Here is a 23,565-nt window from a genome sequence, read left to right as displayed (position 1 = left end):
GAAGTTTCTGGGAGCCAGGGGCTTAGTGGCCCTGCCAGCCTCACCCCACTTCACATCCATAGCCGTGTCCCAAGGGGCAGGCAAAGGGGGCCCTGCCTCAGGGGTCAGATCCTGACCTGGGGGATAATGGAGCCGCGCTGTGGCTTTGAAGAATAAAAGAGGAAGGAGGGGGCAGTATTCCAGGCAGAGGAAGCCAAACTGAAGGTCCTCGGAGTTAGGAATGATCACATCACAAAGTGCAGGGGGCTGGGGGAAGGAGGAGCTGGCTGGAGCGGAGCGTGCTCCCCAAAAGCTTGGAGCTGTGCCCCCTTCCCCTAGCTGAGGTGGATGAGCTGTTCTCTGGGGCAAGTGGGGACCACACAGGCATTCTCTGGAACTCCCGGCCAGCCCAGGAGAAAGGTGTCACCGTGCTCACAGGTGAGAGACCTGAGGCCAGAGAGGTCCAGACAGGAGGTGCCTGCCACACTCAGGAGGGGCGGGATAAAGGTGAGATCCGGGCTCACTCTAGACACCCCTTGCCTTGCCGGGCCGGATGAAGGGCCTTAAATGCCCAAAGGCAAGAAGGCTTTCCAGCAAGGAGTGAAAAACGGGTGGAAAGCTTTGGGGGGAGGGAAGGGGCTGAGAAAGACTGATGCTGAAACTGAAATTCCAATACACTGGCTACCTGATGTGAAGAACTGACTCATTGGAAAAGACCCTGATGCTGGGAAAGATTGAAGGCGGGAGGAGAAGGGGATGACAGAGGATGAGATGGTTGGATGGCATCACTGACTCAATGGACATGAGTTTGAGTTGGTGATGGACAAAGAGGCCTGGCGTGCTGCAGTCCATGGGGTCGCAAAGAGTCGGACATGACTGAGCAACTGAATTGAACTGAACTGAAGGGGCTGAGAGAAGTTCCCAGGGCTCAGTCCTGGGGCTTCGCTCTCCATCCCAGTTTGGCTGGAGGCAGCTCTGCTGGGTCTGGGGACTGGATGCGCTGCAAGTCGAGATGAGTTGAACTGATGTTGGAGGGTGTGTCCCTGCCTGCCCGGGTCAGGGCTCAGCTCTGCTCACGGTGGGGCCCTCCTTGGTGGCCTGGGAGGCCGCACACCTCCAGTAAGGCCTTGTCTATAGAGAGGTAGATGCCGGGCCGGGGCTCCAGGGGGCGGCCGTCCTTGCGCCAACTCAGCACAGGAGGGGGCACAGCATGGCTCCTGCACTCCAGGGCCACGGACTCGTTAGCCACGACAGACACGTTCCGCTCTTCTCCGAGGATGCTGGGGGGCACTGCGGGAGGGGGCGGGGTGGGGGCTGTCTCAGGCGGGTGAGTCGAGTCACGTCCTGAGTCAGAACCTCCCCCTTCCAGCAGCCAGGAGCAAACACGGGGGATGGGGAGGTGCCTTGAGGATGGGGGCCACCCCCTGAACTGAAGCCCTCTTCTCCTCCCCTCAATGACCAGCAGAGGAGACCCCCAAACCTCAATAGGATGGTGGGTTATGACGTCAATATTCTGAATATGATTTTGTACTTTACTTTTATAAATTTTTTAAAAAGAAACTTTAATCTTTATTTATTTAAGGTCTTAGACCAGGCCATGCACAGCATATGGGATCTTAGTTCCCTCATCAGGGATCAAACCCTTGCCCCCTGCATTGGGAGCGCAGAGTCTTAACCACTGGACCACCAGGGAAGACCCCTGATTTTGTACTTTAGTTGTATCAGATGTTACCACTGAAGAAAGGGCCCACCAGCCCACCTGTCCATGACAAGGGAGTCTCACAGTTTAAGACATGGCTCGGGGTGGGGGTGGGGGGGTCCAATGGACCCCTACATGAAGGCAGACACGGTCTCAGGACAGACCTGGCACATCTACCCACTGGGGATGCCCCAGCCCCACCGTCTTGAGCCTCCAGCCCACACCCGGCAGCCTCTGGGGCCCGAGACTCACTGTGGACACGCAGGACGACGTCCCGGCGGTCCTCGCCCACTGCATTCACGGCCACGCAGGAGTAGCTGCCGGAGTCGGAGACCCGGGCACTGGCCAGCATGAGGACCCGGCCCCCAGGGAAGACCTGTACCCCAGAAGAAAGTCCATGGGCGATCTGTCCCCTTCACAAGCTGGCATTGCTGGCAGGTGCGCCTGGGCAGCTGCCCAGGCCCCCAGAGCCCCCCAGCAATGCACTGGAAATGCGAGGTGTACCCGAACCTCAGAACCTCTGCTGGCTGGTGGGCAATCCCATCAGCCCTGAGAAAGGGTCCCCTGGGGAGTAGGGCTGGGGCTGGGAGCCCTTGAGATATGGCCGGTCCCCAGGTATAAGATACATGACAGATTTCAAAGGGTTTGTACCAAAAGGAGAAGGTAAGATGTCTGGTTAACGACGTTTTATAATGATCACTTGATACAGTGAAGCCTTTTGAATATACTGGGTGAACTAAAATGTATTTTTTATACAGCAGTTTTAAAAATATTCCATTTTTATATAGCCAAAGGGTATCCTGTTTGCTTGTTTCTTTGTTTACTCATTCATTAATTTTGCCTGCGCTGGGCAGCGTGCAGGATCTTAGTTCCCTGACCCAGGATCAAACCCCGGCCCTTGCAGTGGAAGCACGGAGTCCTGATAACTGGATAGTCAGGAAATCCCCTAAAATGTATTATTAAAATTGGCTTCACCTGTGTCTTTTTACTCAGTCTAATGCAGTTACTAGAAAATTTTAAATTATATATTTGGTTCCTAACATATGTTACATTAACATTATGTTATGTTCAGTTCAGTCGCTCAGTCGTGTCCGACTCTTTGCGACCCCGTGGACTGCAGCATGCCAGGCTTCCCTGCCCATCCTATGCATAATGCAGTGTACGTTATATTACACTACATTATATTATGATTATGTCTTATATTGGTGGTGGGCCTTGTTCCTGGAGACCACCTGGCCCCTGACTCCTTTCAGCTGCTCCCCTTCCTCCCTGCAGCCAACCGTCCTGGGCCATCATTGTCGCCCTCTCCCCCTGGCGGTCCCAGGCCCTGACCTCCGTTCCCAGCATCTACTGAGGCACCAGAGAGGTGAGCTGGGACCCCCCACCCACCCCCACTGACCTGGAGACCGGCGGTCCCTGCAGTGGACACGGGGTTTCCATCCTTCAGCCACATCAGCATGGGGCTGGGAGCCCCGGTGGCGTTACAGGTCAGCCGAACCGGGCTGTGGAGCAGCACAGGGCCCGGGAGGCTCGGCGGCAGCGTGATGCGCGGGGGCACTGCGGAGCGAGGGTGACACGGGGCACAGGCTGAGCCCCACTGAGGGTGAAGCAGGCAGGGCCCCTGGCCGGGCACCCCCACAGGAGTGCATGGCCACTGACGAAAGCTCAGGGACAGCCACTCCCAACACGGGCAGGGCACTCCCAGGGTCTCGAGGCTGCTTGTTTCATCCTTCTGACCCCACAGATGAGAAACTGAGGCTTAGAGAGGGCCAGTGGCCTGCCCACGGTTGACCCACCAGGAGCTGGCAGAAGCAGCTCTTGAACTTGGGCCTCCTGGTTACCATGAGGTCATCATCATTGCTGATGGCGTAGGGGTCACAGGGGTTGAGAATGCCTGTTAGGGTGATCAGTGATCTTTGATGTTACCATGACTCACCCAAGGCTCAGATGATAGCAGTTTTTAGCAATAAAGTACTTTTTAATTAAGGTATGTCCATGTTTTAGACACAGTGCTATTGCACATGTAACAGACTACAGTACAGTATATATAGGACTTTTCTATGCACTGGGAAGCCAAAAAAAACTCATGTGACTTGCTTTATTTTGGTATTTGCTTTATTGTGGTGGTCTGGAACCGAAACTGCAATATCTCTGAGTTGTGTCTATACCCAATAAAAGTGGTTGGATAGAAGATGGACAGATGGAGGAATTGATGTTTGAACAGAAGAATGGTTGGGGGATGGATAGCTGGATGGTTAGATGGGTGGGTGGGTTAGATGGGCAGAGAATTGAATGGTTGGTTGAATCAATGGATGGACAGTTGGGTGTTTCCATGTTTAAATGGAAGAATGGATAGTTGAATGGATGGATGGATAAATGATAGGTGGAAGGAAGGAAAGATAAATGAAAGGAAGCATGGATGCATGGATGATTGATGGGTGAATGGATGATGGATGGAAGACAGGAAGGATGGATGAATGGATGAAGGATGGGTGGTGGATGGAAGAAGGGAAGGATGGATGGATGAGAGATGGGACAAATGGATGAGCAACAACTCTGGGGACAGATCCCTTTAGTCCTGAGCAGCTCACCATTGACCCGCAGGCTGTACTGCAACTCTGTGCTGCCCACCACATTGGATGCCACACAGCGGTAGCTCCCAGCATCAGAAAGCTGGGCTTGCTCAATGAGAAGAACTCTCCCATCAGTTGACACCATCGTTCTGTTCCAGGCAGAGATAGGCTGGCGGCCCTTAAACCAGGAGATATCTGGGGAAGAGAAGAGAGATGCAAGGGTCCCTGCCAGCCTTTCAGAGTGTGCCTGTGTCCTGTGCATCCGAGGGGGGGGCTTCCAGGGTGCCCATATGGTGCGACTTTATTTCAGGCACTGGAGAAAGCCTGAAAGGAAGACAGATGGGAGCAGAATACGGCAGTTGTCTGAGATGGAATCAAAGGCAGAGAGGGACACAGGCTGGAGCAGCCAGGGTCGAGAACAGTCAAAGCCAGCCTGGCCCCTTCACATCTTACTCCTGCCAGGAGACCACCCACGAGGCAGATCTTTAAAAGAGAATACAGTACACCCCAAAACAGCAGGCTCATCATTATGGATCAACTGTGAATAGATACATGGACCCCAGGTTCATAGCAGCACTATTCACAATAACTGAGATAAGGAAACGGCCTAAATGTCCATCAACAGATGGACGGATAAAGAAGATATGGTACATATATACAAGGGAATATTACACAGCCATGAAAAAAGAACAAACCAATGCCATTTGCAGCAGCATGGATGGAACTAGAGATTATCACACTAAGTGAAGTAAAGACAAATACCAGAAAGAGACAGACAAATACCATATGATATCACTTATATGTGGAATCTAAAATATGATACAAATGAACCTATCCATGAAACAAAAACAGACTCACCGACATAGAGAACAGGCTTGTGGTTGCCTAGGGGGCGTGGGGGAGGGAGAGGGATGGAGTGGGAGGCTGGGGTCAGCAGATGTAAGCTGTCATGTATAGGATGGAACAGCAAGGTCCTACCATACAGCACAGAGAACTATATTCAATATCTTATGATAAACCATCATGGAAAAGAATATTTATAAAGAATGTACATATATGTGTACAACTGAATCACTTTGCTGTACAGCAGAAATTAACACAACATTGTAAATTAATTGTACTGCAATTAAAAAATAAAGTTAATAAAGAGATTATAAATAAATAAGGACCAACTGTATCTTCAACTTGCTTCCATCCTGCCAGGGCCCATGCCAGAACAGGGTTCCCCCACGGCAGAGGGCCAATACCTCCAGGGCTCACTACCCCAGGCAAAGCAGGGTTGCCATGGTTCCGATGCGGGACAGGAAATGTACCGTCTTCCTGGGCCCATCCTGTCTGCTGGGCATTTACACCCAGCCCCAGCTCCCAGACCTTTCCTAAACTGCTGGTCTAGAGAAGATTCTCACCCCCCAGCCTAGGGGCAGCCCCATGAATCCACGAACTCAGCAGAAATCCTGCAGGTTTGTTTCAGACACCAGGGCAAAGGCTCTGGGCCCTGGTGTATAATGGTCATGATATAAAGAGCTGCTGAGAAGGACAAGGGGAGCGTGAGGGAGGGAAGGGGAAGGTCTGCTGATTTCATCCTCAGCCAGAGTGGTACCTGGAGCCCTGGCTGACCTCTTCAGATGGGAACTGGGGTTGGCTGGAGGTGGCTTTCAGACAAGGGGAGGGGTCTTACTTACCAGGAGGGGGCACGCCGGAAGCCAGGCACTCCAAGGTCACGGAGGCATTTTCTAGCACCGCCTTGTTGACCAGACCCGGCTCGATGTTGGGAGGCACTAGGGGAGACAAGGAGATCCTGGCTTTCCGGGTGAGGCTCCAGGCAGCTCATCTCAGCCACCCTAAGACCCCTCCCCAGCCTTCCCAAGGGGGCCTGGGCAATAAGGCACCCCAACGGCTCACGTGTGCTGATTAAGAAATCCCCTCCTGCCCAAGAACAAAGGCCCTGGGAGGCAAGCTTTGTTTCAATCATACAAGGATGACCCTGGCACCCAACACCCCCCTCCCCTCCAGGAGCAGCCAGCATCAGGCACAGTGGTGAGGTGGACCCCAGGGACCCCAGGCAGTCATGAGGAGTGACAAGGGCAAGGATGTGCCCATATACCCAAGGACCTAAATGAGCCCTCAAATGCATAAAACAAGCAAAGATACAAATGAACGAGAACAGGCTGTCCACTGAAAGTCTAACAGAAAGCAATCAAAAGGAAGGCTTCCCTTGTGGCTTTGTGGTAAGGAATCCACCTGCCAATGCAGGAGACATGGGTTCGATCCCTGGTCTGGGAAGATCCCACTTGCCATGTAGCAACTAAGCCTGTGTGCCACAACTACTGAACCTGTGCACTAGAGCCCGTGAGCAGCAACTGCCGAGCCTACGTGGCCACAACCACTGAAGCCCACGTGCCCTAGGACCCGTGTGCCACAACAAGAGAGGCCGCCGCAATGAGAAGCTGACCGCAACTAGAGAGTAGCCCCTGCTGGCCCGCAGCTAGAAAAAGAGCCCATGCGACAAGGAAGAATCGGCACAGCAAAAAATAAACAGATGAATAAAATTATATATATATATATATATATACACACACATATATATAAACAACCAAAAGGGGCCACAGTAAATGACTTTCTACTTATTTTATCTTATTGGCTGCACTGCATAGCATGTGGGATCTTAGTTCCCCAACCAGGGATCAAACCCATGCCCCCTGCAGTGGGAGTGTAGAGTCTTAACCATTGGATCACCAGGGAAGTCCCATCAACATCTAAAGTTAAGTACGTGACATTGATTTTAGGAACCTCAGCCATCTCGGACCTCTGGCAGTGGCCCCACGGGCCCTCAACCACCCAGTCATGGTCTCCTTACCTAACACCCTGAGCATCACTTCCTTCCTGCTCTCCCCGGCCAGGTTAGTGGCGACACAAGCATAGGTGCCTTCGTCCTTCAGGTCCACCTTCTCGATCTGGGGGGACAGGAGGAAGAGCAGGTGTGTAGCAGGGAGGTGGGTGGGGCCTGGGGTCAGGGCAGTCCGAGCGACACTGGGATATGGCGAGGGGACAGGCTACTGCTGACCCCAGGGCAGGAGAAAGTGAGGATGGGCACAAGCTTGGTTCTGGGGTGGAGTTCTGAGCCCTGCTTTCAGATTCCAGAGGATTCCTCTGATCTTGGGGGCTACTCCCCTCCCCCAACTTTCTCCCTCTGGCCACCCAAACTCTGGGGACACGGTCGAAGCTAAGGGCTCCCTTCCTTCTTCAGACCCAGCACCCCAGTGTCCACTGAGCATTTCCAGGATAAGTGGACATTGTTTGTTCTGCCCTCAGGCTGCCAGGGCCCGTCTTGGGCTCTCCAGGACCCTAAAAAGCAGCCACTCCACGTGTGCAGTTGTCCCACCAGCCCTGGGGCCCTTGCACATACCTGCAGGCTCCCCCCTGAGGCTGCCAGAGCCACCCCATCCTTCCACCAGCGGAGGCTTGGGGTAGGCACCCCAGTCCCTGCACATCGGAGGGTCACAGGCTGCAGGAAAGGGGCTGTGATGTTCTCACCCCCAACTATGACCACCGATGGGAGCTCTGGGCAGAGGAGAGGCAGGGAGGCCCAGTCAGGTTCAGGAGGGGTGCGGTGGGCACCCAGAAACCTCCTCAATGCCTGGGTAGTGAGGGAGTGGCCTTGCGGGGCTGACCTCTAGCTTCCTCCCACTCAACCCTCCAGACACCTGGCGTTGTGGGGAAGAGCACTAGGCTGGGAGCCAGCAGAGCAGGTCTTTCCTTTTGAAATTCTCCCATCCACCATCCATCATCTATCATCCATCATAGATCCATTCGTCCATCCATCATCCATTCATCTATTCACCATCCATCATCCATCATAGATCCATTCATCCATCCATCATCCATCCATTCATCTATCATCCATCCATCCACTCATCTATCATCCATTCATCCATCATTCATCATCCATCCATCCATCATCCATCCATCCATCAACCATCCATCCATCAACCATCCATCTATCCATCCATCAACCATCCATCCATCATCCATCTATCCAACCATACGTCATTCATCCATCCATCAACCATCCATCTATCCATCCATCATTCATCAACCATCCATCCACCATCCATCCATCCATCTACCATCTATCTATGCATCATCCATCCACTCATTCATCCTGCATCCACCCATCAACCATCATCCATCCATCCATCATCCATCTAACCATCCATCCATCATCCACCAACCATCCATCCATCCACCATCTATCTATCCATCATCCATCCATTTATTCATCCATTCATCCATCATTCATCATCCATCTATCATCCATCCAACAACCATCCATCCACCCATCATCTATCATCCATCATCCATCCATTATTCATCATCCATCCACCCATCTACCATCTATCTATCCATCATCTATCCATTCATTCATCCATCATCTATCCATCCATCATCCATCCATTCATCTGTCATCCATCCATCCATAAACCATCATTCATCCAGCAATTCATCATCCATCTATCAATCCATCAACCGCCCACCCATCATCCATCATCCATCCATCCATCCACAATCCACCATCTATCCATCCATCTACCATCTATCTATGCATCATCCATCCATTCATTCATCCTGCATCCACCCATCAACCATCATCCATCCATCCATCATCCATCTATCCATCCATCCATCATCCACCAACCATCCATCCATCCACCATCTATCTATCCATCATCCATCCATTTATTCATCCATTCATCCATCATTCATCATCCATCTATCATCCATCCATCAACCATCCATCCACCCATCATCTATCATCCATCATCCATCCATCATTCATCATCCATCCATCCATCCACCTACCATCTATCTATCCATCATCTATCCATTCATTCATCCATTATCTATCCATCCATCATCCATCCATCCATAAACCATCATTTATCCAGCAATTCATCATCCATTTATCCATCCATCAATCACCCACCCATCACCCATCATCCATCCATGTGTGCACTGTGCCCCTCACTGCACTAGCACAGGACACAGAAGAGAAAGCTCCGTGCTGCCTCCAGAGCTCCCAAGCTGGGCAGGAGAGATGAACAACCAAACAAGCAATGGGTGCTATGGTCATGAAGGGCTGAGCAGTGCAGATTATAACCATGTTGGAATCAAGGAGGGCTTCCTGGAGGAAAGGAAGATCTAAAAAGACAGATCTAAAAGATAGAGAGGAGCTAAGCAAGCAAAGAACCCCACTCCAATACTCTTGCCTGGAAAATCCCATGGATGGAGGAGCCTGGTAGGCTGCAGTCCATGGGGTCACTAAGAGTCGGACACAACTGAGCAACTTCACTTTCACTTTTCACTTTCATGCATTGGAGAAGGAAATGGCAACCCACTCCAGTGTTCTTGCCTGGAGAATCCCAGGGACGGGGGAGCCTGGTGGGCTGCTGTCTATGGGGTTGCACAGAGTTGGACACGACTGAAGTGACTTAGCAGCTTAGTAGCAAACAAGCAAAGAAGACTATTCCAGGCAGAGGAAACAGCATTTGCAGGCTTGAGGTAAGAAAGCCAATGTATTTAAAGAGTTGAATGAAGTTTGGTGTGATCAGTATAAAGAGAGCAAATGGGGTAGGAGAGGCTGGGGAGAGGATTGTGGGCCTGTGGACTGGGGAGATATCAAGTGTAGTGAGAAGCTGAGCCTTGCTCACATCTGTGTCTCTTTGGTGAACTGGGGAGTCCAGCCCAGAAGTGCCATCCTGAGAAGACCAGCTCCCACCCTGCCCAAGTCTATGAGGCCTGCAAAAGGCGCAGAGGACCATGGCCCTCTGGCTTCACCCCCTCTAGCCCTGGAACCCCAGACCCCCTCACCATGCACAGACAGCTCCACCTCAGCCGTGGCCGTGCCAGCCTCGTTGGTGGCCTGGCAAGCAAAGAGACCCGCATGGCCCAGCTCCACGTGGTCGATGTGCAGAGTGGTCCCCTCCGAGGTCACCTGGACCCCAGGCAGCTCCTCGGCCGGGTGGCCATTCTGCAGCCACCTAGGGCATGGCGGGGAGGGGGACAGGTCAGTCTGAGGCTGGGGCAGGCAGGGCGACGGGACAGGCCAAGAGTCAGGCACATCTCTCTCCTGCTCTCACGTCCCTGGCTCCGTTGCCTCCTTCATACATCTAAGAGGTAGAGTATCTCCCATCCCCACCCCTCCAAGCATGCTCTTTGCCCACCCCCCATCCTCCCAGTTCTGGCCTCCACCACCCCATACGCACTGGATCGTGGGCACTGGGGAGCCCGAAGCGTAGCAGGGAAGGTACATGGACTGTCCAACGAGGGTGGTCACCTGGCCCAAGCCTTCAGCCACCAGGAGCTGCGGGGCAACTGCAGACAAGAGCCACCACTGGGTGTCTGGAGTTGAGGAAATGCCAGCCTCCAGCCCTCCCAAGTCCCTGTGCCACCAGAGGAAGCCCAAGCTCCACCTCACCCTTCAAGTCTCCCCATAAGTGGCTCCTCCTCCAGGAGGCCTTCTAGGACCACCCAAGTTCGGCCTCCCCAGCAGAGTGGTCTGTTTAGTCAGTGTCTGTCTTCCCACCAGACCCAGGGCTCAGGAGTCCCGTCTGCCTGTTCCCTGACTTATCTCAGAGTCAGTGGTGGGAAGAAACAGGCAAAAGCCCCACCCACCTGTCCTGGGACCAGCGCCCACCACCCAGCTTTGGACCTCAAGGATTTAGTTCCCCATTGAGCTCCCATTGACCAGGAGCATCTCCTGGAAGACAAATGTCCTACTTCCAGTGGTGGTGTCCTCCACCCAGGGGTCCTCCACCGCCACCTTGGTGGTGACCTAGCCCAGAGTCCTGGGAGGGAACAGGGACCCTTGAAGCTGGGAATTAACCCCATCCACCCAGTAGCTCTGAAGGGCCCCCGCCTAGGTCACAGAGACCTCATCTGTCTCAGGCCCTAGTCACTTCTCCCCCAGCTTCCACCCCCTCCGCACACAGCCGGAGTGCGAGGAGGGGCCCCCGGCCTTGTGATGTGGACGGGGCAGGCCTGGGCTCACCCTGCACCTCCACGGAGTAATGCAGCACGGCCTCCCCCGCGGGGCTGCTGGCCACGCAGCTGTACAGGCCTCCGGACGCCTCCCCCAGGCTCTCCAGGCTCAGCACGCTGCCGCCCGCCGCCAGCCACGTCCCGTTGCGGTCCACCACGGGCAGCCCCTCATAGTACCAGGAGACGGTGGGGGGTGGGTAGCCTCTGGCCACACACTCGAGGGTCAAGGGCCTCCCGGCCACGGCTTTCACCACTCGAGGTCCTTCACCAGTGCCCTCGATGGTGGGTGGGACTAGGGGAGAGACAAGGGGCTATTCAGGGGCCAGTAGCCCAGTTAAGCCCCTCCCCGACCCCACCCCATGTGAAACGCCTCCTCCCCGCTCTGCTAGCTGAAAGCCCTGTTCAGACCTCACCTCCTCCTCTGAGCCTCCCCAAACCCCTGGCTCTAAGCACCCTCTCCATCCTCTGTCCCTTGGTGGCAACCCCCACCCACCATTGCCCCCTACTCTGCCTGCATCTTCTCTCCATGCCTTGCTCCCCCCACAAGCTCATCTTCCGCAGAACACTCATCTCTGCGTATCCCCAGTAGGTCTCCATATCCACTGAACCCCAGATGATGGGCTTCCCCGGGCCCAAGACCAGAGCTTCTGCTCCTACTGGTTCCCTTCTTGGTCCAAGGAAGTGAGCCGACCCTAGTCCAGATGACCCAGCCTGTGGGGGCTCCTAACTCAACCAGGGATGGCCAAATGGGTAGCTCGGGAGGGGGCTTCTCTCTTCCCATTAGGGAGGGCTCTCCAAGTTGCTAAGCACATGCAGCCATTGCTAGGAGACATCGGGCAATGAAGGACCAAGGATGGGCTTCTCAACCTTGTGTGGGTCACAAGCCCCACTGAAACGTAATGAAAACACATGTGCATATTTTGTCAACTTCCAGGAGATCCTCAGATCCCTGAGCTGGCAGCTGGGCTCACTCTCGGAGGGGGCCCGCAGACCCCAGACACCCCGGCTTCCCTTTGGGGTCCCCAGGGCTCCAGCACCCAAGCCGTTGGTGTCTTTGGGGACCAGAGCTCTAGAGCTGACCCTTCGAGAGGAACCACAAGGACCCCACTGGCCTGCATTCCACCCTCTCAGACTTCACCTGCTCGGACCCATCCCTGCCGATCGATACACACCCTGTCCTCTGAATTCTCTGCGCACCCTCAGAGCCAAGACCCTCCACGCAGGCCAATGCCCAGGTTAACAGCACACCACCTATAGTTAGGGCTTTTCTGGTGGCTCAGACAGTAAACGATCTGCCTGCAATGTGGTAGACCAGGGTTCGATCCCTGGGCCGGGAAGATCCCCTGGAGGAGGAAATAGCCACCCCCAGTATCTTGCTTGGAGAATCCCATGGACAGAGGAGCCTGGCAGGCCATAGGGTCACAAAGAGTCGGACACAACTGAGCAACTAACCCTTTCACTTTATCTATAGTCAGACCCTCTCGGTGTGAACCAGGTCCTAGCGGGGGGACCTGGGTCAGTCCCAGAGCCCACTAGACTGACCCATGAGTTGGGGGACCAGGGCCCTAGTCCCTGAGATGAAATTAGCTGTTGCTATGACAAGCCCCAGGGGGTCTGGACCACAGTAAGTGATTAATCAAGAGCAGTTAGTTATTAGTGGTGGTTTTGGGGGTCTGGGTGCAAGTTTCTGAAAAGCCCTAAACCACGAGGGGAGACCTGACTTCTCCACTGGGCTCTCCCTAGGCCCCGAGACAGACCCATCTCCTGGCTTAATTTCCTCTCTGGCCAGGGGAGGTTGGATGAGATGACCTTTCTCCCCAGGATAACTATTTAATCTCATTATCTTGGGCCTCTGGCTGCTCCCCTGGCCCACCTTTGGAGCCAGACGGAGGCCACCGTGGCCCAGAGTCCTCCCACCGCTCACCCCAGCTGACCCTTGCTCCTGCCGCGCCCCCGGGCCACTCACCGTACACCTCCAGCCGGGTGGTCTTCTCCACGACCCCCACAGCGTTGCTGGCCTTGCAGCTGTAGGTGCCAGCATCCGAGCCCTGGGCTCGCTCCAGCTGCAGCTGCCGGCCGCCTCTGGTGTAGACCACCTCAGTGCTGGGGACCAGGGGGTCGCCATCCTTGAACCAGGTGATGTCGGGCATGGGCACCCCTCGGGCCTCGCACAGGAACCACACGGGGTGGCCCTCCATGACGGCCACCTCACTCGTCTCATTGGAGCCCCAGATGGTGGGGGGTGCTGAAGACAGTGGGGCCGAGAGAAGGTCACAGGGAGGCTGCCCAGCGCGGAGGCGGCTGGTGTCCCGCCCCTTGCAGCGCCCAAGCCCCTGCCCATGGGTCACAGCACCGCACCCGCCACAAGCTTCCACTTCAGGGGCGGGGAGGGGCGGGGGACTCGGGACAGACGGGAGAGGCCAGCTCGGGACATGCTGATGTCGTAGGCGAGCCTGGCCATTGCAAGAGGCGCAGGAGGTGGGGCAGGGGCCGCAAGTCAGGCTCTGGACGCCCCCACCCCCTGCCTCTAAGTCGCTGCATGACCTGGAGAGGTCACTTTCTCTGGGGTTCAGCCTCCTCATCTGTAAAATGAGGGGCTGAACTGGATCAGGGGTCCCACAGGGCAGGTCACACACCACGGGTGGTACCCAAGAGGACCCTCAGGACACACGGACATGCACCTCATAACAGAACAGTTATGCCCTTCCCACATCTCCTTCTGGCCCAGTTATGACAGAGGACAAGGTGGTTTGGTGTGTCTGGTGTGACTGTGTTCTTAATCTGTCTAGCACTTTCTATCCTGCACTTTCTACCACAGGCGGGCAGCTCAGGCCTCAGGGGTTCCAACATCCCTCTTTGGTGGCATTTGTTTTCACAGCTTCCTCCCACGAAGGCCAAGCAACCCTGGTTCCCACTTCCCTTTGAAATAGCCAACATCCTTTTAGGTAACTGGGTTTCAGTGGGAAGAAAAGTGATTTGATTTAAAGAAATGACCATCCAGAGTGTACCACGGATGGGAGGACTTGGAAAGCTCCGATGGGGACGATGGGATTTGGGGAACGTTTCGGATTCCCTCTGTCCGTCCCCCTCCAGTTTTACTGGACTGGGGGCAGACTCCTCAGAGACTCCCATTTCTGCCCTCACCACCCCTCCACGCAGTGGGCAGCCCGTGGTGATGATGGGAAGGGGCCGGGCTCACCGTGGATTCTGAGCTGAAAGTCCTTGGTCTGCTGGCCAGCCGGGCTGAAGGCCACACACTGGTACCAGCCCTCATCTCCCAGGTGACTGTTGGTGATTCTGAGAACCTGGCCATCCTCCTGAAGCTGGACATGAGGCTCCCCCAGAAAGACAGGTCTGGAAAAAGACGGTTGAGAGAAGTAAGGCCAAGGCGCCGGCAGGGGCGGGCTGCACAGAGGGGGCCTGCTGCTTGGGAAAAGGAAGACTGTAAGACTCCCAGTTGCTGAAAAGTACCAACAGTCAAGTGCCCATCAATGGATAAATGGATAAACAAAATGTGGTCCTTCCCTACAATGGAATATTATTCAGCCATTAAAAGGAATGAGGTAGCGTGGTTGTAGCATGAAGGAACTTCAAAAGCTGTGTACTAAGGGCAAGAAGCCAGACACGAAGACACATACCGTATGACTGCAAGAAATTAATACAAAATAGAGGAAATTCCGTAGAGACAGAAAGCAGGCTAGTGGTTGCCAGGAGCTGGGGGTGAGGGACGAACAGACGAGTGACCGCTCATGGGTGTGGGGTCTCTTTTGGGGGTAATGAAATATTCTGGAACCAGATAGAGCTGACGGATTGCAACCCTATGGATGTACTACACACACCGAATTGTGCGCTTCAGAATGGTGAAGTGAAAGTCGCTCAGTAGTGTCTGACCCTTTGCGACCCCATGAACTTATACGGTCCATGGGATTCTCCAGGCCAGAGTACTGGAGTGGGTAGCCTTTCCCTTCTCTGGGGGATCTTCCCAACCCAGGGATCGAACCCAGGTCTCCTGTACTGTAGGTGGATTCTTTACCAGCTGAGCCACAAGGGAAGCAATGGTAAACTTCTGTTTTAGAATGGCAAACATCATATGAATACCTAAAATTTTTTTAAAAAACCTTTAAAAATACTTTTGAAAAAGTTTTAAAAGTAAAAGGAAGGCTGGCTGAGTAATGAGAAGACTCTGCCCGTGAAAAGCGGGGTTTCACCTGGGTGATCTCTGCCTGGGCCCTGGGTGGCTCGCGCAATGCACATCAAACCCCATCCCTGTGGAGTTCCACTTCCCCAGAGGACCCCACATACGCACACTCCATCCAGCCCAAGCTACCCGCCAGGGGCCACTCACTGCCCGTCCTTGGTCCATTCCACCTGGGGTGTGGGGACCCCCGAGGTCCGGCACTCCAGCTCTACCCCTGCACCAGCCAGGCCCACCACCTCCTGGGCAGCCTCGGCTCCAAGCACCGAAGGTGGAACTAGGGTCGAGAAAGGGTTGGGAGGGAGGGGGCGGTGAAAAAACTTCAGGTCCTACAATCCCTGCCTGCCCCAGGGCCTTTGCCTGTGCAGGTTCCCTGCCTGCTCACCCTTCCCTTCTCCCACCCGGCCCTCGTGGGAAGCTCCCCCAAGCCCCTGGCCAAGCATCCCCGCTCTGTGAACCCTCAGCACCTACATTGCTGTTTTATTTCACATGGTTCAACAGCAGTGACACAGCTGTGCCATGGGCCCCTCTGTGCCCCAGCTTCCAGCAGGCAGTACCTACCCCCCCACACACACGCCTAACAGGAGAGGGCTCGCAGGGCCAGACAGCCCTGGGAGCTGGGGGAGCTCCGCCTCACTCACTGAGCACGAGCAGATCGAAGTCCCTCTGTGCGGTCCCTGCCTGGTTCTCGGCCCGGCAGGAATAGAGGCCAGAGTCGCCCTCCTGGATCCTGGGAAAGTGGAGGGCCCGGGCTCCATCCAAGAGGCGGTGGCTGCCCACGGCGGGGATCTGAGCAGAAGAGGCCCGAGGAAGCTGATGGGGGGAGGGTGGTCCGGCCACCCCCTTGTCCCCAACAGCAGTGAGGAAACTGAGGCCCAGGGAGCTGGTCAGTGACTGGAATCCAGAGTAGTGCTGTGCCCTCTCCACCATGCAGCCTTCCAGGCTTCATCGTGGGACCACAGTGAAGGGACCCCCGTGGCCCTGGGCCCCCAATGTGTCCCCAAAGACAGCTATCACCTTGCCACATCTCCCAGCCACATCTGGTTACATGCAGGAACCCGTCCAGAAGGCCTGCACCCTGTCCATATCCCATCCAGAGCCCATCCACCCCTGGGGGACACCCACCTGCTGCCCATTCTTGAGCCACGTGATCTCGGGAGCCGGGAAGCCGTTGGCGTCACACTCCAGCGTCAGGGACTGCCCGGCCATGCCTGACACGTTAGCCCTGCGCCCGTCCTCCCGGAGGCTGGGGGGCACTTGGGAGAAGGAGGAGCAGAGGAGCCACCCCTCCGCAGGTCAGCCATGGCCAGGGACCCCGTTTGGGCCATTCTTCCTGGCCTGGAGGGTGGTCCTGACTCCCCCACTTCCCCAGCTTCTGGGCTTCCAGGACACCCATTCCAGACTCTGGCTGTCAGGAGCCATGTGGACCTGGGAATGGCCATGGCGGCCTTGCCCTGGGACCTTGCCCTAGTCGAGCCCAGGAACTCTCTACTTGCTCTGACATTCAGCTCTCCAAGATGCGGGAGCCATTGGTTCCATCTAGCTCTCCACCCAAATGGTTGTCATGGTCACGAAGGAGGGTACCTAGGGGACCACCCCACCCCCCACCCATGGAGTCAGAGTCTCTCTAGGTGGGGCCTGGGTATGTCTTTGAAACAAACTTCCCAGGCAAGTCATTACAGGACAAACGGGCGTGGCTGGTTACGGGGAGGCGGAAGGTGGTTCCATTAGGAACCCATTATTAAAACAGCTTCTCTCACCCTCTCTGTGAGCCCAAATTGAGGGAAGCGCTCCCCTCCCCCTGCACACAGCACCCTGGAGGAGGGGGCCGGGTACCAGGGAGACATGTGGGCCTTGGGAAGTGGGCATATGAGCCTCAGGTAGTTTCAGCAGCTTTAGTGGGAGGTGGGCTTTGACCACTGGTGAGCATTCTAAAGGAGATTCATTCCTAGCCCATTTTAAAGTCATTTATGGAATTCCGGGGTCTCCTTACACTGTCTCCATGGGGGGTTCTCTGCATGAAGAATGCACTCTCCCAACAACACCCTCAAGCCCTCCCTGACAGGCTTGAGGGACAGAGGAGCAAGGACCTGTATCCTCCGGGCAGTGAGCTCTGGGTCAGGGAGCTCACGCTGCCCCAGCCTGGCACCCCAGGGTACCATCACCCCCCAGCTCTGGGGTCCCTACTCACCATGGACCACCAGCTTGGCTCTCCTGGACGCGGAGCCCGCCTCGTTAGTGGCCTGGCACTCGTAGTCTCCGCCGTCAGAGGGAGAGACGGAGGCCAGGAACAGAGAGCCTTCGTCCAGCACCGCCAGGCCGGGCCGGCCACGCAGCGGCTCGGACGACGGGCCCTTCCGCCATGTGACCTGCGGCTTGGGCGTCCCTGGCAGGGCACCAGCTCGTCAGCAGCAACACCCTGTCTCCTTCTCGGTCCACACCCACACTGCCCCCACCCCCCGCCCACCCAACCCCGGTGCAAACATCACTGACCCTCCATGCAGGGGCCGCCTCAGATCCCTCCTGGTCCCCAGGCTGGAAGAGCCGCTCCTAGAGCTGCATGCCCCACACCCGGCCCCTCCCACCCAGGGCTGCGTGTCCACCCCGCCTCCCAGCGCCCCCAGAAGCCAGTTCCCTTCTCAGAGGACCCACCCTGCCTGGAACTGCACGCTCACAGGCACTCCCACCGCCCGCCCCTACCCAGCGTCTTCCTTTGCCCCCCACCTACAACTTTCTAATGTATATAAGATGCACTTTTTTTTTTAACGCTATATATGTATTTTTTGGTCTATTGTCTGTCTCCCCCAACAAAGTCCGGGGTCTCTGCTTTGTGCCCAGCTGCAACCCCAGCCCCTAGCACCCGGTAGGTGCCACAGGAAAGAAACCAGCCCTCCATGCTCAGCCCCGGTCTCGTCCCATCAGATCATCACATAAACGGTGGAGGCCCCAGCTTGGCCTGGCCTGCACTTCCCCTCTGAGGCACGAGGTGGGCACTGCTGGCCACACACCCCTGCCCCATGAGAGTCCCGATCCCCCGGAATGCCCTTCTCCATCATCCCTCACATTGCACTGTCCAGAGTCTGGCTCTGCCACCGGACTGTCGGCTCACAAGGCCTGGTGCACAGTAGGTGCGAAATATAAACAGCCGGGGCACACAGTAGGTCCTCAGATCAGTGTTGAAGGCATGACCCAGTCTTCCAAGCAGCACATGTGCCCAGGAGGCAAGGCACCCAGTGGTCACAGCCGGGCTTGGGTCCTGTGAGCCCCAGCTCTGCAGAGGCGCTGAGTGACCTCAGGACAAAAGGCAACCCTTACTCATGGCCCTGCCCGCTGGAGCCTCACCTCCCTTCCTGCTTCCATCAGCGCCCAGGAAGAGGGCAGCCTGCAGCACCTCCGTCACCCCCATCGGGATCACAGTCATCACCAAACACCGTCATCATGAATCGCACCGCCACTTCCTCTGCCCACTCCCCTGGCAGCTCAGGGCTCTTTATAAACACACTCTGTCTGCCTTACTTGCTCTCGTATCCTTGCTGTTGCAAGGAGGGGTGGGCCACCTCACTTGGGGGGAATGGGGAGGGGTGACATCAAGAGGCGGCACGTCCAGGTTCCCCTGGTGATCCAGTGGTTAAGAATCCACCTGCCAATGCAGGAGACATGGGTTCGATCCCTGCTCCAGGAAGATCACACATGCCGCAGAGCAACAAAGCCCGTGCACCGCAGCTACTGAGCCCACGTGTCAAGAGCCCGTGCTCCGCAACAAGAGAGGCCGCTGCAATGAGAAGCCCCTGTGCTGGGACTGGAGGGTAGCCCCTACTTGCTGCAATGAGAGAAAGCTGGCATAGCAACAAAGACACAGTGCAGCCAAAAATGAATAAAAAAAAAAAGATGCGGCACATTCAAGGCATCCGGGGTGTTCAGGAGGCCCTGCCTGAACAGTACCGACAAGTGCTGGGGACTCTGCCCGCTGGCTGTCTCGGAAACGGAGGGACCACGGCCACCCACACTCTGTGATCTTTGGGCTACTTAATCCTCCGTGTCTGTTTTCTCATAGACTCCTCTGCCGTTTCCTCTGTGCCTGCCTAGAATGCTTGTCCAGGTGACCCACTGCCAGGGTCCCACTCCCCAGGGTAGGGACACGTGTGTGAACACACAACACACAAGTACACCCCCACAAACACACACATGCCCCTCCCAGTGCCTCATCTTCTCCAAAAGACCCCAGCCCATCCTCCTCCCCCTACCCAGAGACCAAGACCTCGGAGCTGCTGGCCTGGAGGGGCATTGCGTTTTGAACCCTGGAACTTTTTTTTTTTTAATGCTAATGTCTAACCCCTAAACAAGCTCTAACCACTGAACTCCACCACTTTTCTGAATGAAGACTCCAGGGACTTGGGGCTGTTGCTGAAAATCACTCATCTTGTCTCCACTTTTAAGGGGGTCGAGAGAGGAGCGGTGATGTCCCAAATCACCAGCAGGTTGGTGACCAGGCTCCTGGCCTCTGCAGCACTCCACAAGGAGGAGGCAGATGGTGCCCCTCACTGTAGGGGACCAGAGCTCCCAGGGGACACAGCCAGGTGCTCAGGGCTTTCTCTTTTCGACATCAGAGCCCCAGGTCGCGTGGCTGATGAATGCTAGTGCCCAACAGACAGTCATCTGCTTGAAAGGGAGAAGGCCAAGGGCAGCTGGGCAGTCAGGGAGCAGGGAGCAGGCAGTTTTAATGAAGGAGACTTGGATGATGCCGACCTGGCTGAAGTTAGGCCCAGAGGACGCCCGGGCTGACCAGAGATGATGCTGGGTGGCCGTAAGGCATCAGAGCAAGAGGCGGTGGTTGGTGGTCCCACGTCCCAAGGCCCATTACTGTTGTTTAGTTGCTAAGTCGTATTTGACTCTTTGCAACCCCAAGGACTGTAGCCTGCCAGACACTTCTGTACATGAGATTTTCCAGGCAAGAATACAGGAGTGGGTTACCATTTCCTTCTCCAGGGGATCTTTCCGACCCAGGGATTGAACCTGCATTTTCTGCATGCGTCTATATCGGGACTCCCTGTACAAGAGCGACCGAAAATTTTTTTAATTTATTTTTTTAGGCTCCAAAATCACTGCAGATGGTGATTGCGGCCATGAAATTAAAAGACCCTTGCTCCTTGGAAGAAAAGTTATGACAAACCTAGACAGCATATTAAAAAGCAGAGACATTATTTTGCCAACAAAGGTCCGTCTAGTCAAAGCTATGGTTTTTCCAGTAGTCATGTATGGATGTGAGAGTTGGACTATAAAGGAAGCTGAGTGCCGAAGAATTGATGTTTTTGAACTGTGGTGTTGGAGAAGACTCTTGAGAGTCTCTTGGACTGCAAGGAGATCCAATCAGTCCATTCTAAAGGAGATCAGTCCTGGGTGTTCGTTGGAAGGACTGATGCTGAAGCTGAAACTCCAATACTTTGGCCACCTGATGCGAAGAGCTGAATCATTGGAAAAGACCCTGATGCTGGGAAAGATTGAAGGTGAGAGGAGAAGGGGCAACAGAAATTGAGATGGTTGGATGGCATCACCGACTCAATGGACATGAGTCTGAGTGAACTCCGGGAGTTGGTAATGGACAGGGAGGCCGGGCGTGCTGCAGTCCATGGGGTCGCAGAGAGTCAGACCCAACCGAGCAACTGAACTGAACTGAACTGAAGTGTGCACGAGTGCCCTAAACATTCCTTGCTGTTACCAGATACTAACACAAGGTGGCGGCCTGCTCAAGAGCGAGACGATGGTCCGTTCAGGTGGTCGGCGCCCAGGGCTCCAGTGTTTAGTCGCTCAGTGGTGAACGCCTCTTTGCCACCCCCTGGACTATAGCCCGCCAGGCTCCTCCATCCATGGGATTCTCCAAGCAAGAATACTGGAGTGGGTTGCTATGCCCTCCTCCAGGGGATCTTCCTGACCCAGGGATCGAACCTCTGTCTCCTGCCTCTCCAGCATTGCAGGCTGATTCTCTAGCAGCTGAGCTACCATGGAAGCCCATGGCTCCCACCTGTCCCCTACCTGCCGACCCCTCGTCCCTTTCCAAGGACTTCCCCAGGCCCTGAGCAACAAGGAAGTGCAGTGCCAACTGGAATCCGTTTTCCCAGCTCCTGCCAGTCTTCCTGTAAGCTGTCACTTGCTCCCCGAACACCCAGACGCCTCCTCCCCAAGAGAACACTGTCCACGTACAGAGGAGATATTCAGGCCATCTTGGTCCAAAGCCAGAAGAAGCAACTCGGGCTGGCACCCACTGGCTGCCACTGGGAGGCTTCACAGATGGTAGAATCACTCCACACATTCAACACGTTTCCCCAAGCCCCTACTGTGTGCCAGGCATGGTGCTGGGACCTAGTGCTCCTGCAGTCCACGGCAGCCCTCTGTGGAGGGGCGGGTGTGACCCCACTGGACAGCTGAGAAAGCTGAGGCTCAGAAAGGACACATGACCTGCCCAGCACTGGGCAGTTGACCAAGGGTGGCAATCTTGACCCCTCATGGTGCTGTTGCCGGAAGAAGGCCCCCAAGGGACGGCCTGCCCAGAACCCTGTGGATCCATGCTCTGTGAGAAAGTCTGGGGCTGGGGGAGAGGCTGGAGCCACAAGCCCTGACCCCTGGACCCTAGGGCCTTCCTCAGCCCCAGTGTTACACCCCCTGGGCACAGAGGGACTCAGGGCTTAACAGGTACGGAGCTAGGGGTTAAAGCATATTAGGTCATCTTCTGGCTGTGTGACCTCAGGCAAGCTGCTTACCCTTTCTGAGCCTAAATTGCCCCTAATGAAAAAGAGCTAATGCTAATACCCATCCTATAGGGATGTAGATGGGATGAACTGTCCGGCATTGCAGGCAGAAGTGGGGACCCCATAACCCTCCATACCCATTGGCAGTGCCCACAGTGAGTGACCCAGGGCGCTGGAATGTGGGTGGGTTTTCTTCCCCGCCCAGCCCGCCCAGGGCCCAGCCTCACCTCTGGCAGGGCACGGCAGGCTGGCGTTCTCTCCTGCTACCCTCTCCAGTAGGCCGCTGGTCTCATCGGCCCCCCAGTGTGGTGGTTCTGGTGGGAGGTGATGTGGCCACACTCACACCCCCAAACCCAAAGCCTGGTGCTCCCCCCCTCAGGAGCCCAGGGCCTTGGGGGGAGGGAGCATTCCCTTCAGAGCCTCAGCTGGAATAAGGGGTGCAACCCCTGCACCCCAGCCCTCAGTCTCAGGGCCAGAGGCGTCAGCTCACCCCCCGCCCCCCAGGGTGGTCCATGGAACAGCCTCTAGGGCCACACACGACGACCCCGGGCTCAGGGGCTGAGCTCGGGCATCCAGCCCCTCCAGCAGCAGCTTTCTGCGTGTGTTTCAGATTCATCAGAGCGAACAGGCTAGCCTCAGGGATCCAGAACTTTCTATGCACCAGACACTTCACACGCATTCTCGCACTGACCCCTCACATATTATTAGACACATTTTATGGGGTCAGAGAATGTAAATGACTGGCCGATGGTTGTCCAGCTGGAAAGTGGGAGAAGCTGGCCCCAGGCCCAGGCGTCTGCTCTTCAATCAGCAGCCACAGGGCGCCTGCAGCCCACCCCGAGGAAGGAACCCCGCCCCCGCAACCCGGGGCTGGTGAGAGCTGCCTGATGCGGCCTCAGGTCTGGGGGGAAGAAGCAGTCCAACAGCTCAGAAGCCCAGACAGCTGCAGGGGCTGCAGAAGATGGGGGGCTGGGGAGCTCGGGGGGTCGGGGGCCACTCACCCAGCACCCTGAGATCCAGCTCCCAGGCGTCTACACCGGCGCTGCTGGACGCCTCGCAGCGGTACGTCCCAGCATGGGAGATTTGGATGGCCGCAAAGTGGACGGAGCCCTCGGGCCCCTCGCCCCGCAGGGCCACCCCATCCTTGGACCAGGTCAACCGGGGCTCTGGGCTGCCCTCGGCCACACAGTTCAGGTCCACAGCTTCTCCCACTAGCACCTTCAGGACCCGCGGGCCCGGCTGCACCTGGGGGGGCACTGACAGGGCCACGGGGTGGGGGGTCAGGGCAGGGGCTCAGGGTGTGGGGAGACGCAGAGCGCAGACCCACAGAGCAGGTCC

The 23,565-nt window shown here is 56.0% G+C and overlaps 1 protein-coding gene across 3 annotated transcripts in view; it reads right to left on the bottom strand.

The window, feature by feature from the left end:
- HMCN2 (hemicentin 2) overlaps positions 1–23,565 on the bottom strand; it is a 175,834-nt gene that overhangs the window by 67,715 nt on the left and 84,554 nt on the right. For all 3 annotated transcript variants that reach the window (XM_044926449.2, XM_025261852.3, XM_025261853.3), the window contains exons 24-41: positions 23,229–23,483; positions 22,455–22,541; positions 17,676–17,870; positions 16,610–16,740; positions 16,126–16,273; positions 15,635–15,761; positions 14,489–14,643; positions 13,256–13,534; positions 11,300–11,581; positions 10,515–10,623; positions 10,120–10,289; positions 7,658–7,812; positions 7,109–7,205; positions 5,934–6,029; positions 4,270–4,446; positions 3,078–3,235; positions 1,931–2,054; positions 1,094–1,269 (exon numbers count right to left, since the gene is read on the bottom strand). In XM_044926449.2, the coding sequence (XP_044782384.2) occupies positions 1,094–1,269; positions 1,931–2,054; positions 3,078–3,235; positions 4,270–4,446; positions 5,934–6,029; positions 7,109–7,205; positions 7,658–7,812; positions 10,120–10,289; positions 10,515–10,623; positions 11,300–11,581; positions 13,256–13,534; positions 14,489–14,643; positions 15,635–15,761; positions 16,126–16,273; positions 16,610–16,740; positions 17,676–17,870; positions 22,455–22,541; positions 23,229–23,483 (2,921 nt within the window). The remainder of the gene's footprint in view (positions 1–1,093; positions 1,270–1,930; positions 2,055–3,077; positions 3,236–4,269; positions 4,447–5,933; positions 6,030–7,108; positions 7,206–7,657; positions 7,813–10,119; positions 10,290–10,514; positions 10,624–11,299; positions 11,582–13,255; positions 13,535–14,488; positions 14,644–15,634; positions 15,762–16,125; positions 16,274–16,609; positions 16,741–17,675; positions 17,871–22,454; positions 22,542–23,228; positions 23,484–23,565) is intronic.

The sequence above is a fragment of the Bubalus bubalis genome, chromosome 12, assembly GCF_019923935.1.
Source record: "Bubalus bubalis isolate 160015118507 breed Murrah chromosome 12, NDDB_SH_1, whole genome shotgun sequence".
Lineage (NCBI taxonomy): Eukaryota > Metazoa > Chordata > Mammalia > Artiodactyla > Bovidae > Bubalus > Bubalus bubalis.
Note: the sequence above shows the minus strand (reverse complement) of the source record. Positions and strands in the feature narration are given on the sequence as shown.